The following is a 15,127-nucleotide window of genomic DNA, read 5'->3' as shown; positions in this document are numbered from 1 at the left end:
TTGGACCCTTGTTTCTTCCTGTCTTTCTGTTTAGGTTTAGAACTCATTTGGGCTCATGTGACCTCCTCAGTATTAACTTTCTTTTCCTCCTGGGCTTCCCCCACCAGCCTGAGGGTGCTCACAGCCTTCTGTCCAGTGTGATTTGTCAGATTTAAGCCTTTCAGATAAAGACTCCTTATAACCATTCAGGTTCTTACCAGTGGACATCAGTCGTTATTCCAGTGGCTTCCAACAACCTTTCCTACCAGTCAGACCTGGGTATTGTCTTAGTCAGTTTGGACTGCCATTACAAAAAATACCCCAAACTGAGAAATTTTACACAATAGAAATTTATTTCTCTGGAGGCTGGGAAATCCGGAATGAAGGTGTTGCAGATTCAGTGTCTGGTGAGGGCTGCTTTCTGTTTCCAAGATGGCACCTTGTCACTGCATCCTATGGGAAGGACAAACACTGTGTCCTCACATGGCAGAAGGGACTGAGGGGGACATAACCTACCCTGATATTGAAGGTTCTGCCTTTATGACTTATTACCTCCTTAAGGTCCCACCTCTTAATACTATCACATTGGTGGTGAAGTTTCAACAGAGGAACTTTCCAATGTTCAAATCATAGCAGGTGTGTTACTGTCTTAGGAGATGAATGTGGGGAAAAAAAATGAGGACACTTTCTACCCCTGATTTCAGTGCTGACAGACTACAATGGCAGATGGGGCTGGAGGCTCACCACTCTGCTTACCCTCTGCCTACCTCTTCTTGGAAGGGAAGGGATTGTGCCTTCATATGACACCTCTTTTGTTACAGGGCCCTGCCTTTGGGCAACACTGAAAAAGGTCTCATTCCTTTCAACCAAAGCACTGGGTACAGTAGCTATTTAGGAGTTGGTTGAATGAGTGTACATTCACATGCGTAAAATTCTTTAAGAAACATATGGTTCTTGAGGCTATATCACTCCCATTGGTCTAAAGAGAAGACTCTGGCTTCCCTAGTACGTTCTGCAAAGATTCGGGGCACATAACCACAAACAGTCTGGTTTCTCTTGGGAACTCTTCACATAATTGTCATAATGACTTTATCAACCTTTTTTTTTTGGAGCATATTTAATTTTCAGCCTGATTTTCTCTTGCATTACCTGTGAGTCAGTATTTAGGGTAGTTAACACACTTGGGTGCTATTAATGCTTGCGTAACCCACAATCGGAGGAAGGTAGACCTTCATTTACAAATACAGAGGCTCAGAGAGCCTAACAAGTGACTTTCCCAAGCCCATGAAACTGGAAAATTCTGAAACTGAGATTCGAACCAGGTTAGCCAGACTCCAAAGCCTGAGTTCTCTCAGGCCTTGAGATTCCTCAGCAAGCCTTTACTGTAGAGAAAGAAACTAATTCAGGTCCCAGATGACCAGCAGGGAGGTCTAAAGGCCATGTGCCCCATCTCTGTGTGCTCCCTGTCTCCTGCCCCTGCCTTAGGGAGTCACACCAGGGAGCAGCCTGTCACTGCCTTTCCCCTTCTCTAGCTTGGAACATCAAGGTCTTCCCAGAGAGGGCTCAGTCATCTCACCCCCTGAAGAAAGTAGAGCCCCTGCCTCAGGAGAACAAACCAACAGAACACAAGGATACCCTAGAAGACAGCAGAGCCTATTTGTTGCCAGCCTCTTTGTAGCAGAGAAATGTTCCAAGGTCTTGGTTTTTAGGCCAGACAAGTTTAGGCACAGCCAGCCTGTCTCCTCTGTGCCTTTCCACCCCTCCCCTGGCCATAGTCACTGCTCATTTGACATGGCCAGGTCTGGGAGACCCAGCCACTCCAGTATCTGGGCCTCCAGTGCTGAGTGATCTCTTTCTTTGCTTCTCCTTTTTAAAATTTGCCTTCTCCACCCTCTTCTCAAGCTGCTGATTGCTGTGGTTCCTTTTCACGTGGAGCCCAAGGCTGGGGAGATCTTGAAACCTGAGCTGGGTCCTGGAGGGCATTGACCGCTAGTAACCCCAGCCAGCTCGCCTGCCTGAGGACGTCCCTTCTCCTCTGCTCCTCCCTCCCTCTCTTTCTGCATCCCTTCTCCCTCTTGGCTCTCTGTTTCAGAGGTGGTGGCTGGCCTTGGCTGGGCAGGCTGCCTGGAGAGAAGGGAAAGAACACTAAGTGGCCAAGAAAGCATCCCCTGGGAAAGGGCCTCGCCTCTCCACACCCCTTTGCCTGCCTGTGGAGGGCTTCCTTAGTGTGGGCAGAGAGGCCCGGCCTCTATGGATGGCGAGGAACTGAGGATTCTGCCTAGCTCTTCCCCAGCCCACAACACACACATTTCACCTGTTTGTTCTTTGTAGACACTAAGTTCTTTTTGGTTTTGCTTTTCCTTGCTCCTTTCCTTTGCTCTGCCACACTGCACTCAAGGCAAAAGTTTCTGGGGAAGTGGTAGGCCCCTATTTGCTCTTCCAGGCAAAACCAAACCAAGAGGGCTGAGCTCAGTGGTACTTTGGTCAGTACTGAAGACACTGTGGTAGGAGAGCTGTCTTGGCCCTCTGCTGGAGAGCGACTTTCAGTCTTCCCTGAGGGAAGCAGGGACTCAGGTTTATTTTAGCAAGTATCCTGGCTCCCCGTCCCTGCGTCTGTGACAGTGGTCCTACCTTCTCAGTTTCCCATGTAAATACGTGAAGCCAGTCAGCCCTTCCCCAGAGCCAAGCACTTTCATATTTCTGATTTTTGGTTTTCACAATAATTTGTGGATATTATTAGCTTCATGTTTACATCCAAGGAAACTGAGGCCCAGAAAGACCAAGAAAAGGGGGAAAAGAGTTTCATGTTACAGTTCAGCTCTTCTGATGCTCTCTCCAGTTTTAATTTGACCTTGTACTCCTCTCAGTACCACAAGTAAGAATACCTCAGAGATCCCACCCACAAGTTTTATACACGACAAAATCCAGGTCCATGTTTGATCAAACTTAAGTGACCTAGTACTGTCCTTTGCATCAAGTATTCCCAGTCGGCTGGGAATGGCTGGTCTTTCTAGGTGGTCATCTTCTACCCTTCTCCATCCTTGCAGAGACCAGCAGATGTGATCGGTAGGAGTTGATTCTCTGTAAAATGCTAGATTTATTTGTTCTTTTATAAAGTCCTGAATAGACAAATCAGTCTGCTTCAACCTTTCCTTTGCCTTGTAGACAGTATCACCAGCAAGAATTCGTCAGTTCTATCAGTTCAGGAACTCAGCCAGGCAAATACAAAATGTGCCCGTACATATGCACACACATACGTGTATAAACGTAATTGGACCGTGAATTCAGCATGTCAGCATATTTGGCAAAGTCACTTCTCTGTTCCCATCTCTTCTGCATATGCTTCCCTGACCTTCCCACCCTTAAACTAGGTTAGGGACCCTGTTCTGTGCCCCCATAACAACCTGCATTTAGGGTTAATTTAGGATTGAATTTAGGAATGATATTGGTCATTCCTAGAAAGGCTGATAATATCATCCATTCTTTTATGGAGCATCTTACTCAGTGTCGGGAACTATCCTGGGCCTACAAGTATGTTCTGTCATTCGATCCCAAGCTCAGCCCAGTGAGGCAAATGCCAGTGACATTTTCATTTCATCATGTATTGACTCAGCCTCCCTCTGTTCTGTTCTCTGCTCTGCTCCCAGATACTACTTAACCCGATGTTTCTTCTCTTGACCTGCACTAATGTGACCCAGTGGGCTTAGAGGAACTTGAGTTCCATCTGCGGTAGCTTTCCCTCCAACCCTCCACAGTGGCAGTTTCCCAGATCACATCAATTCATTAATTTATTCACTCATTTGTATTTGTTCATTTGTTCATTCATTCATTCACCGAGTGCTCCTCTGTGCCAGGCATTGCTGGCTTTGGAGTTACAAATCCTGGTCTTCAACACATTTTTAGTGTTCTGGGAGAAAGATGTACACACAACTAAAGCTTTAGACAACTAAAGCTTGATCTGTACAGTATTTTGGGAAAATGAAGTTGCTGTCAGGAGACAGAAGAGGGTTGCTAACCTAGTTTGAAGGTGGGAAGGTGGGAAGTTCAGGGAAGGCTTCCTGGAGGTGGTGACTCATGGGCCCAGTCATAAAGGAGTGAGAGAAGGATGGCCGCTTCAGACATCTGGTGTTCACACTATTCTTGGCTTCCCCACTTGTTTTCCAGTAGGTACAGAGCCACCCTGCTCTGTCCTCACACACACACACCCATCTCCTATCTTCTTCCTCCCTACTTCTGAAATCTTAAGTTTTGAGGAATCTCTTCTCTTTAAATTTATTTGCTATTTTATTCATTCATTCATAAACAATTATTGAGCACCTATTGTGTGCACAGCACTCTGAGTACATGAGTACAGGATGACTTCATCCTTGCCATCAGGGGAGATCTTACTCTTTCCTTAGCAGCTTCTGGGGATTTTGGGCTGGTGGGTTCTTTCTAGAACTTGTCCCCTGCAATTCCCATGAAGCACTTGCAGATAAACCTCATCTTGGACAAATGCTTCTATTAATTCTCTTCCTTGGGCTTTCTTATCTCTTCTTTTGCTCTCTCGAGTCAAATGTGCCTCTTTGTCTTCCTCATCAGCCCAGAAAGTTCCTTGAAGGCAGGACTGTGTCTTCGTCTTCTTTACAGTGCATCGTTGTACAGTGGTAAACCTGAAGGAAATCGTTTCTTCAATAACAAAATATTACCACTTATTAAGCACCTGTCATGAGCCAGCTGCTCATTATTCATGCTTTACATATGAATCTCTCCAGTCCACACGTCTTCAATAGGTGGGGACTGTTACATTCATTCATAGGCAGGAAAATTCCATCTCAGGAAGCTAAGTGACCTTCTGTGGTCATATAGCCAATTCATGGGAGTGGGTACTACTAAATTTAGGCTTTTCTAGTTCTAACCCCTGATTTTTTTCCCCCTGAATATTATTGTTTTTCAAACTTGGTCAGAGTCACCTAGAAAGTTTTTTAAAAATTCTGATATGCCTGAGTCTTACCCCTGGCAGTTCTGATTAGGCATTCTGGGGTGTGGCCTAGGCTTTGGGATTTTTTTTGTAAAGCTTCCAGGTGAGTCTAGCATGCAGCCAAGACTGAGAATCAGCTTACAGTACCACGTTGCCTTCCTGTGTCCACATGAGTGCAGCTGTCAGGGGCAATGTGAGACTGAGCCAGCATGTGTAGATATCCATGTGACCAGACTGTGAGTTCTTCATAGCCAGGGCTCTTTGGCCCTCTGTGCCGCTTCCCCACCCGGCCATCCTCCCACACCACGCACGTGCACTGACAAAGGTTGTTGACTATTTAACCAGCCTCTTGGTTCTTGTGCCTCGTCCAGGGGATAGGCGGTTAGAGTTTGATCACATCCAGCTGTTTTCATCCTCAGAGCCTGTTGACATAACAGAAGAGTCTTATAAACATGCTGAGCACATTTGCTGGTCCCAAGAGTGTTGGTGGATGACCTAGACCCATTGAAAGTGCAGTCTGGGTCAGCCTCCCACATTTCTGCCGCCCTTTGTGGGAAGGAGGGGGTTGTTCTGCAGTTCCTTGGCACAGTGCTTGTGCGCTGCCCTGGCTCTGCTTGGGAGGAGTGTGTGGCTGAACCGGTTGATGAGTTAGTTCACATGTTTATTTTGTTCTGTCAAGGGTTTATGGGGACTCTTTTTGGCCCCTCAATTTTGGGGGTAAAGCAGTGCAAGCACAACTAGGTGAAATGACCTGGTAAACAAAGATGCAGAACCCCCCAGGTTTCTGACTTGCTGGTGTTTTTTTTTTCTGTTGCTGTAGGATAGTCGGTGTTGGCCTTCTCATGCTAGGCCTCAACTGAAGTTGCCACATACCTACCACTTTCCTTCCTGTTTACCCCTGTCACGGGTAAACAGGAAGTCCTGGATCACTTTCTGTCCCTAGGAAGGCTGTTCTAGTGGCTCAAGGTCCTTGGGTATGGCTTCGGGATGGTCCTGACTTCCCTAGGCTCATCCTGGGCTTGCTCAGAGATGGAAGGAAATCTGGGCTGTTGCTCAGATACTTGTGAATCTTTTCAGTCCTAATCCCATCTCCTGGTATTTATTATTTAGCTGTCATTCACTGAACGGTAATTCTGTGCTGGGCCCTGAAATGGGAATTGGGGACACTAATAAAACACATATTCTTTGACCTTATGGGCATGGTCTAGTGGAGAAGCATGTAAGTAAAACAGTGTTTCTTAAAACATGGCTCTCCGACCCCCTTCCTTAGAAGTACAAGGCAGTTAATTAAGATGTAGACTTGTGGGCCACCCTCTCCAGATCCATTTTTAGAATCTGTAAGGATTGGACCCCAAAACTGCATTTTAGCATACTCCCCTAAGTGAGTTTTAGGTGCAGTATGCATCATGTGTGAGGGGGAACACCAGGCTGGCGGCAGTTTGCAGGAGAACCTATTCTGAGAAAGACACTAAAAGGCCCAGGAAGCTTCTGGGGGTCATGAGGAATCCCTAGGAGCTGGCTACATAGGTGTCATGGAGAATCATTTCTCTAGAGATGCGAATCTTTCTTAGTTATTTTTCTAGAACTCCATACAGTATTACTGAAATTTGCTTAAGGCAGAACATGCCTGGATCACACAGCTCTAATGGAAATCAGCATGATATGTAGGGTCCTAGCTGCTACTTTATGTCTGGGCTTGACCCTCTTAGTGTAGGATTAACTTACTAAGCCTCACACTGGAACCCTGTGGTCAGATTGGACCTCTTCAGGTAAATCATTTGTGTTTGTAAAGTTTGCCCCCTAGAGGTCAATTTATGTCTGGGCCTGGGCAAGTGACTGCCCAGCCTGCCTTGAGGTCATGATGAGCTGGTTTTATCTTTATTGCAAACAAGAATTTAGATTATTAGGAGGATGGGGTGAAAAGAGAAGAGGTAGACAGTCAAATGAAATAAGACCGGGAAAGTGATATTATTTCAGAGTCAGAGGGCCCCTCCAGGCATCTGCTTAGAAATCTCTTGTTTTGGAGATGAAGAAACTAAGGTTCAGAACAATGGACTGAAATACCCATGTGACGTGGTATCAGAAACAGCCTCCAAATCTAGGCTCTAGAATTCCGGGTTCCTGACCAGTGCTTTTTCTGATTTGCATCACTGGATTGAAGCTTTTTCTAAATGTACCTGGCTGGAGAGCTTATTGTTTAATAGGAATCTATATGAAACCCTTTAGCAAGTGAATTATTTGGTAGGGTGGATTTAAAAATATATGCCTATGTATTGTTCTAAGGCATGGCAAGCCTGGGCTTTAGAGCCTAACATCACATGTTTTGTTTCTAATTAAAATGAGACCAGGAGAGTGCTTTGATATGCACAATGTGTACACCAGTGGTCCCTGGCGGGCAGCATCAAATATCCCCTGGAAGCTTGTTAGAAATGCAGGTTCTCCAGCCCCATCCCAGGTCCACTGAATCAGAAATTCTGGGGCTGGGGTCCAGCCATCTGTTCTGTCCCACTAGTAATTCTGATGCACATTAAAGTTTGAGAACCATTGCCAGCTCCATGAGATCTGCCCCTATGGCTTATGGAATAAGCCTTTAAATCGCTCAGATTTTCGCTATGTGAGATGGTCCTGGGGAGACAGGAGTGGTGGGGTTGATGTCTCAAATCTCTGGTGGAAAGGATGAGATCATTTAAAAGATTGGGCTTTTTGTTTGGAAAGCAAGGAGAGGCTGTGTATGTGTGTGTGTGTGACAGCACTGTGGCACTGTGTGAGTCTGGGAGCGAGACTCCACTATCAGAAGGCAGTCTCTTCCTGTCTCTCCTGATAAGGCAGAGCTCCCCCAGCTCATTTCGCTGTGTGCTTAAGCCAGAAGCCTGTGCTCATCAATCAGTTTAAAACAAGGCAATCAATAGTATGATATTTTTCTCCACCTGCCTCATAGTGCTTTTTGTTTTGTTTTGTTTTGAGTTACTTATTAAATGAAAACAAAACACCATTTTTTTTTTTTTTGATAGGCTTGAAGCTTCAGGATTTCCTGGTGGACAATGAAACCTTCTCTGGATTCCTGAATCACAATCTCTCTCTACCAAGGCCAACTGTGGAGAAAATGCTGGGGGCTGATGTCAGTCTGCAGAAGGTAAGTGGCCGCTTCACTTCCTCAGCCGGCTGATGGCAGTTACATTGTTTGCCTAGAAAGAAAGGAATAAACCTCTCTCTTTATAATGATGGTGAAGGAAGAAGTTAGCTCGAATTCATCTTCACCTAATGTGACTTCCGGAGGAGGCTGGGCATCATGAAACCCTCCAGAGAGCAAAATGTGCAGCCTGGCGTCAAGGGCCGGCTGGTTGAAATAAAACTGATTTACTGTCCATTGGTTGGCATTTATGATGACTTCCTCCCAAAAGAGTTACATTTTAAGTTCAGATGAATTAAACTTTCTAAAAAAAAATATTTCACAGTTCTGAGATAAGAACCAGGGTTAAGGATTATTGACCTGGAGAGATTCCGTCTATACAGTCTAAGACAGGAGATTTAAAAAGCATAATGCTGCTTTGAAAGAGAGCTTTCTTTTTAAATGTATAAAAGCAGGAAGTAATATTAGAGTTTATACGGAATTTTAACCTTAGATTCCTCGAGAAAGAACTTCCTGTGGCATCGTTAATTCTCATGGAGCTCCTGCGCAGATGACCTGGAATCGATGTTTTCAGAGATGCTTCTCAAGTGCATTCTCTGGCAGGAAGGGAACTGCTTTCTTACCCGGTCTCATGTCTGCGTAATATCTTGTCTTTACAATAAGCAGAAGTAGTGGAAATGTTTATGTTTGAAAATAAGGTCTTTGCTTCACAAGATCCAGAATTTTTAAAATTAGAAAAATGTGCTTACTGCTTGCCCTTATGAAACTAGGAAAATATGCCTTGTGTTTACCAATTGTGTGGCTGGGAGGTGGGCCAGAGGCAGCAAGCTTTTGAAAATGGTTGTGTTTAGCACAATTTCCATTGTCCCCTGCCAATTCCATATCTGTCACATCCCATCAGTTTAGAATAAGGGGCATCCTAAGCATGGAGGTGGTCCACACATGGTGGTTAGTATTTCTGAGTTGTTGGTGTTCTTAAACACAGACACTAAGGGTAGACTGGCAGCCTGGCGGCAAGAATTGGTTAAAGAAAGGAGTAAAACAGAAGTGCACTTGAGGATCTGGCATAGGTAAAAATTTATTGGAAACCGTGGCAGGCCAAATACTCTGCAGTTTATTTGAGAAGCTTTTGGCCCGTCACTCACATTAGGTTGTTCTATTAGCAAGACAGGCTGCATTTATTTAAACTAACAGGGAAGTTAGTAACTCTACATATAAAAAAAGAGCCTGTATCATTCATTCATTCATTCAACAAATCTTTATAGACTCTAGTGTTCCAGTTCTATGAATACAAAGTCAGTACTGAAAGTCAAGGCCCTGCTTTTTACAAAGCATTCTGTCTACAGGGGAATAAGGACCAAGAAGCACAATTTATTCAAGACTAGGACAGCTAATTAAGTAAACAAAAAAATGACCAAGGAGAGGCTTCCTAGTGGGTTTGCTATTCTGAATAGATAGGCCTTCTTATCAATGAGATGATAGGAGGTCCAACTTTCCAATAAATTCCAGTAAATTTATTTTCCAGTAAATTCCAAATTCCAAATTCTGCCTTTAGTTCTGTGCATTGATTAAATATCTAGACCTGTAGACAAATCATATTTTTTTTTCAGAATCCACCCCAATCCCAGTTTAAGAAATCATAAATTCCAAAATAGCAAGGATGTTTTACTCTAATAAAAGTGGTTCCAGGAGTTCAGATTCTGGATTCCTATTCACTGAATCATGTGTCCCAGCACTGAAAAAAAGAGTTGGATTCAGAGTTGGATTTCTTTCTGCAAGAGGGACGAGAATGTGGAAGATATTAAGTCAAACACATCATGCAGGTTTAAAATGTGCTGATCATGCCATGATTTATTCTGAAATTCAGAAAAAAGACCCGATGCCTTAAACTATCATCAGCAGTGCTCCTTTTAAGACCTTCAAAGCTGTACCTGTGGGAAGCACCCCAAGGGCTTCAAGGACCCTGCTTCCCATCTTTGTAATCCCATTTCACTTGTCTCTCTTTGCATGAATATTTCCAGGTATTTTTGCAAGGTTACCAGTTACATTTGACCAATCTGTGCAACGGATCCAAATTAGGAGAAGTGATTCGACTTGGTGATGCAGAAGTTTCTGAGCTTTGCAGTCTACCAAGGGAGAAACTGGATGCGGCAGAGCGAGTGCTTCGTTCCAACATGGACATCCTGAAGCCGATCGTGGTGAGTGGACTTACTCTGTGGAAAAGAAGCTTCACGTGCTAATAATGCTATTGGAATGTGAACTTTTTCCTTGGACAACATGTCTTTGTTTTTGTAGAAACATAGGGCTGGCTGGGAGTTTGTGATACTGTTTAGCCAAGTGGTATTTTAAGTGTGAATGAGGGAAGGATGTGCAGGGTGTGGCTGAGTCCAAGCCCAAGGTCCCTTGTGCCCATTTCAATCAGAGAAGACCTGCTTTTTCATGTTTTTCATACTATAACTATGAGTCAGAGTTCTTTTGAAGAAAGCGTTCCCTGGATTTTTTTTTTTTTTTTGAGTCTCAAAACCATTGATGGGAAGATGGCTATTTATAGGTGCTTTAAAAACACTCAGAAAGGAGATACAGTAGGCTGTCACAGTAAAACCCTGGAATTAGAGGGGACCACACCCAGTAATTAGCTTAATCAATGACAAAATTGCATCCAAAGGAAAAAATCCCAACAAAATTTGATCAGCTCAGGAATCCATTGTTCAGAGAAGCACTCCATGAGAATACACATTCCTTTTTAACCAAATCATGTGGATGAGCATGAGCCTGTAGATAGGAATTCAAGAATAAAAATGTCTCTGGGTTTTCTGAGAGTTCTGGTGAAATGCCCAGATATCACTTAATGTTCAGGATTCAGGTTTCCTACTTAACAGAGAGTAAGCTGATTTGTCAGTAAGTTCTCTTAAAACCAGGAAAAGAGCCCTGGAAGAAGAATGTGCCTGAAAAGAGAGATTCTTTATTATTAGAAAATGAAATTATAATTCTCTTGGACTTTGTGTGCCATGACTTCTCTATAGAGAGTTGGGTCTTCCCTGGGGAGGGTGGTCCTAAGAATATGCAGTTTCTGGACCCTGTGCCTTGGATGTGACCTTAGAAACATATCTCAGGTTATGGACTCTGGACTGACCATTGAGAAATTCTTATATACTGCTCAACCCTATGGTGCTGCAGCCCCTTCCTGAGGAGAAGGTTGTAGGAACACTGTGAGGTTCTAGGTGCCTCTTGGCGGACACTCAGCTCAGTCTTTATGACCAGCTTATGCCTGATGCTTAAGAACACCTTTTATTTTATTCCAGAGGTAGTACATTCTATTTCAGTTAAAAAAGAAATAAGCTTAGTGCTTTGTTCAATAGTCTGTGATTCTCTTGGCTAATGTTTCTATATTATAATTTCAAGTAAGATCTATTTTTTTCTTTTCTTTTTTGGTACTGGGGGTTGAACCCAGGGGTGCTTAACCACTGAGCCACATCCCCAGCTCTTTATTATTTTTTTAAATGTAGATAGGGTCTTGCTATGTTACTTAGGTTCTTGCTAAATTGCTTTGAACTTGTGATCGTCCTGCCTCAGCCTCCCAAGCCATTGGGATTATAGGCGTGTGTCAATGCACCTGGCTTGATCTATTTCTTTATGGGGATGTTTGAAGCCCCAAGTAACATCCCTAAATTTTAGATAAGCTCACTTGTGCAGAGATTTGCAGCTTATTAGCATTTTTCACTGTGAGACATAGAAAGTCAGGGTTATTACAAATGGTACAAAAGGTTGGGGTACAAAACCTTTCCTTGGACTGCTTTTGGCTTCTTCACTTCACTACAAGACAGGAATGTTCATCCTTCATATTTTAGAAAGATGAGTGTTTTTACAAGACATAGTAATTTATTCTGGTGCCCCTTCATTCTGTTTTACTTCTGTTTACTCACTAAACACCTGTTGTATACACAACCCCAGTACAGAAATCCACCCAATCACATAATGTCTGAATTACACTCAGAGAAGAATGCTGACAATTAACAGCTCAGCTTTCAAGTTGAAATTCCTCTCCATTTGGGACAATCAGCAACACGACAAGTACCTGGAGAGGGACCTTCAAACCTGTCAGCCGCGTTGCATCCCATCTGCTTGTGTGGTGGCTGTACAGGTGTTGACTAAGGTGGCTGGAGGATGCTTGCAGCACATCTCCTGGGTGTCCAGAACATCTGGGGTTCTGCTTCTGCCCCTCTGCTCTTGCGGAGAAACCTGTCTTCATAAAGTCAGAAGATGGGTTAGTGATGAGTTATTCTGAGTGGTTTGGATTGTTCTGTGGAAAGATGATTTTAGAGGTTGCCTTTGAAATAAAATGACTTTCTAACATTTTGGGATGTTATTTATTGAATTAAGCCCAGTGTTAATTGGAGTCCCTGGACTGATATTTGATTTTCAGTAAGCAGGCTTTTCCTCCTGTCACTTGGTTGCAATTTTAACATTTGTGATGGTAGATGTATGTGACACGTGACATCATCGCACGTGGCCAGTTAATTATGCCAAGAACTACAACAGAAGCAGCAACCAGATGCCAGGGACAGCATCATGGGGGGAAACTTCTGTCGATATGTGTTTCTGTACCAAAAGGGAATCATCAGGAGGGACATATTTTGAAACATTTTTTCTCATTTAATTATTTTTTAATGTGGGTGTTTCCTCATTTTTCAGCCAAGGGTATTCTGAGTCTTTTTCCTGGGCCTCTTCCAGTCTCTGAATGACTTCTGCAAAAATAGTGTTGGGACAAAAACGGGGAAGTGTGGCAGAGTTGGAAGGGCTGTGGGCTTGGGGTCAGCTCACCTGGGCTCAAGTGCTGCTTCTGCTGTTTCCTGGAATTGACCTTGAAAAGATTATTTTAACCTCAGTAGGCCTCAGCTTCCACTCCTTTTACTTGTAGATAAATATATGCTAATCTTTGCTGTGATTATCGGCCACATATATGAAGAGCCTCGAATGGGACTTGGTACATAATAGGTGTTCAATAAGTAGAAACTGATCATTTAATTGACACAATATTAATTATGTGCTGAAAATAATTGCTGGTAAGATAGACATTTCCTTCCATAGATCAGTGTAGGGAATCATAGTTATACCAAGGAAGGTGATCCTGGAGAATATTTCCATGAAAAACACATTTTTTGTCCAGATATTACCCAAACCTCTCACCCTATAGAGCCTTATTTATATCTGTGCTGCAATCCACACCTCACATGAAAATGAATACTGGATGGTGGAGTGCTTCAAGTTTTCTACGGTTAAGAGATGTTTTTAATTAATATTTTTCTATTTTTTACTTAAAAAATATTCATTCATAGAGTGATATTTATTGCTTATTATGTAGCTGGATTAGCTGAGATCCTCAAAAAATATGGCTTTCTGTATCAATGTTTATAGAAACATAATTCACAGTAGCTAACCTATGGAGCCAGCCTAAGTGCCCTTCAACAGATGAATGGATAAAGAAAATGTGGTATATATATGCACAATGGAGTATTACTCAGTCATAAAGAATGATTTTATGACATTTGCCAGTAAATGGTTGAAGTTGGAGACTATCATGCTAAGTGAAATAAGCCATTCCCAAAAGTGCAAGGTAGAATGTTTTCTCTGATATGCAGAAGTTAATCCAAAATAAGGGGGGTGGAAGATTTAAAAAAAAGAATAGAAGAAAAATCGGTGGAGTAGACAAAAGTGAATGAAGGGAAGGGAGAAGGAATGGGATAGGGAAAGACTGGAATGAATCTATCCTAACTTTCCTATGTACCTATGTGAATGTACCACAGTACATCTCACCATATGTGCATCCACAAGGCACTAATTTAAAAAAAAAAAAAACTATAAAAAAATAGATCAGTATTGGAGAGGGAAAGGAGGAGGGAGGAGGGGAAGGAAAGAGGAAGTACTGGGGGCTGAATTAGAACAAATTATATTACATGCTTTTATAATTACATCAAAATGAATCCTGTTGTCATGCATAACTAGAAAGAACCAAAAAAAGAAAAAGAAAAAGAAAAGAAAAGAAAGAAAGATGGCTTTCTGATGGGTGGGTTCATACATGAAATATTACCTCTGGGTCTAAGGAAGGCTCATGTCACCGAGTGTTTTTCCTGCAGTAGGAGCTCAGAGCCACCTGGCAACCACAGGTGGCCTTCTCCCGAGGTCCTTCCTGAAGCAGCACACATCTTTCCCAGAGAGCAGACAGAAGTGTTTGTGGGGACCTCCCTATGTTGCCCCTCAGTCACCTCCACTCCGTTTTGGATGGCGGGAAGGAGCCATAATAGTGGGTCAGCAAATTTTAGGAGGAGTGATTTATTTGTTTCTCTTGTTGAGGTCCTTGCTGGTTGTATTGGTTTATCTCTTGCTGTTATAATAAATTAGCATACACTTGGCAGCTTAAAGCTATATGCATTTATTCTCTAACAATTCTGAAGGCCAGATGTCTAGATTCGGTGGAGGTCCACCTGCGATCAGTTAGGATCTCACTGACTGAAATCAAAGTGTTCTCAAGGGCTCTGCTCTTCTCGGAGACTCTGAAGATGAATCTGCTTCAGAGCTCATTTAGCCTGTCAGCCAAATTCAGTTTTTGGGTTTTTTTTTTTTTTGTAGCTGTAGGAAGCAGTCCCTGTTTCCTTGCTGGCTGTCAGCTGGGGGGCTGGGCTTTGCTCCTATAGGCACCAGTGTCCCTTCTCGTCCTTTTCATGTGGCGCCTATTCAGCAGGTGGGTTGAATCCTCTCACACTTTAACTCTTACTTCTCCTTCTGCGGAATCTTTCTGCCTCTAGTCAGAGGAAGTTCTGTGCTTCTAAGTTTTCATGGGATTAGCCTGCCCATCCAGATAATCCAGGATATTCTCTTTATTTTAAGGTACACACTTCAAGTACATCTACAAAGCACATTTTGCCCCATAATGTCATGCATTCACAGATTCCAGAGATTCAAACATCCTTGGAGGAACATTCACTGTCACAATGGCCTTTTGATTGGAGGGTGTATCTCATTATGTCTTTGAAGTGTTCCTCGGTGTCCTAGACTTGTAC

The 15,127-nt window shown here is 43.2% G+C and overlaps 1 protein-coding gene across 2 annotated transcripts in view; it reads left to right on the top strand.

Moving 5' to 3' along the window:
• Abca1 (ATP binding cassette subfamily A member 1) overlaps positions 1 to 15,127 on the top strand; it is a 134,797-nt gene that overhangs the window by 45,990 nt on the left and 73,680 nt on the right. For both annotated transcript variants that reach the window (XM_071600802.1, XM_027942984.3), the window contains exons 6-7: positions 7,951 to 8,072; positions 10,091 to 10,267. In XM_071600802.1, the coding sequence (XP_071456903.1) occupies positions 7,951 to 8,072; positions 10,091 to 10,267 (299 nt within the window). The remainder of the gene's footprint in view (positions 1 to 7,950; positions 8,073 to 10,090; positions 10,268 to 15,127) is intronic.

This window comes from Marmota flaviventris, chromosome 13 (assembly GCF_047511675.1).
Source record: "Marmota flaviventris isolate mMarFla1 chromosome 13, mMarFla1.hap1, whole genome shotgun sequence".
NCBI lineage: Eukaryota > Metazoa > Chordata > Mammalia > Rodentia > Sciuridae > Marmota > Marmota flaviventris.
Note: the sequence above shows the minus strand (reverse complement) of the source record. Positions and strands in the feature narration are given on the sequence as shown.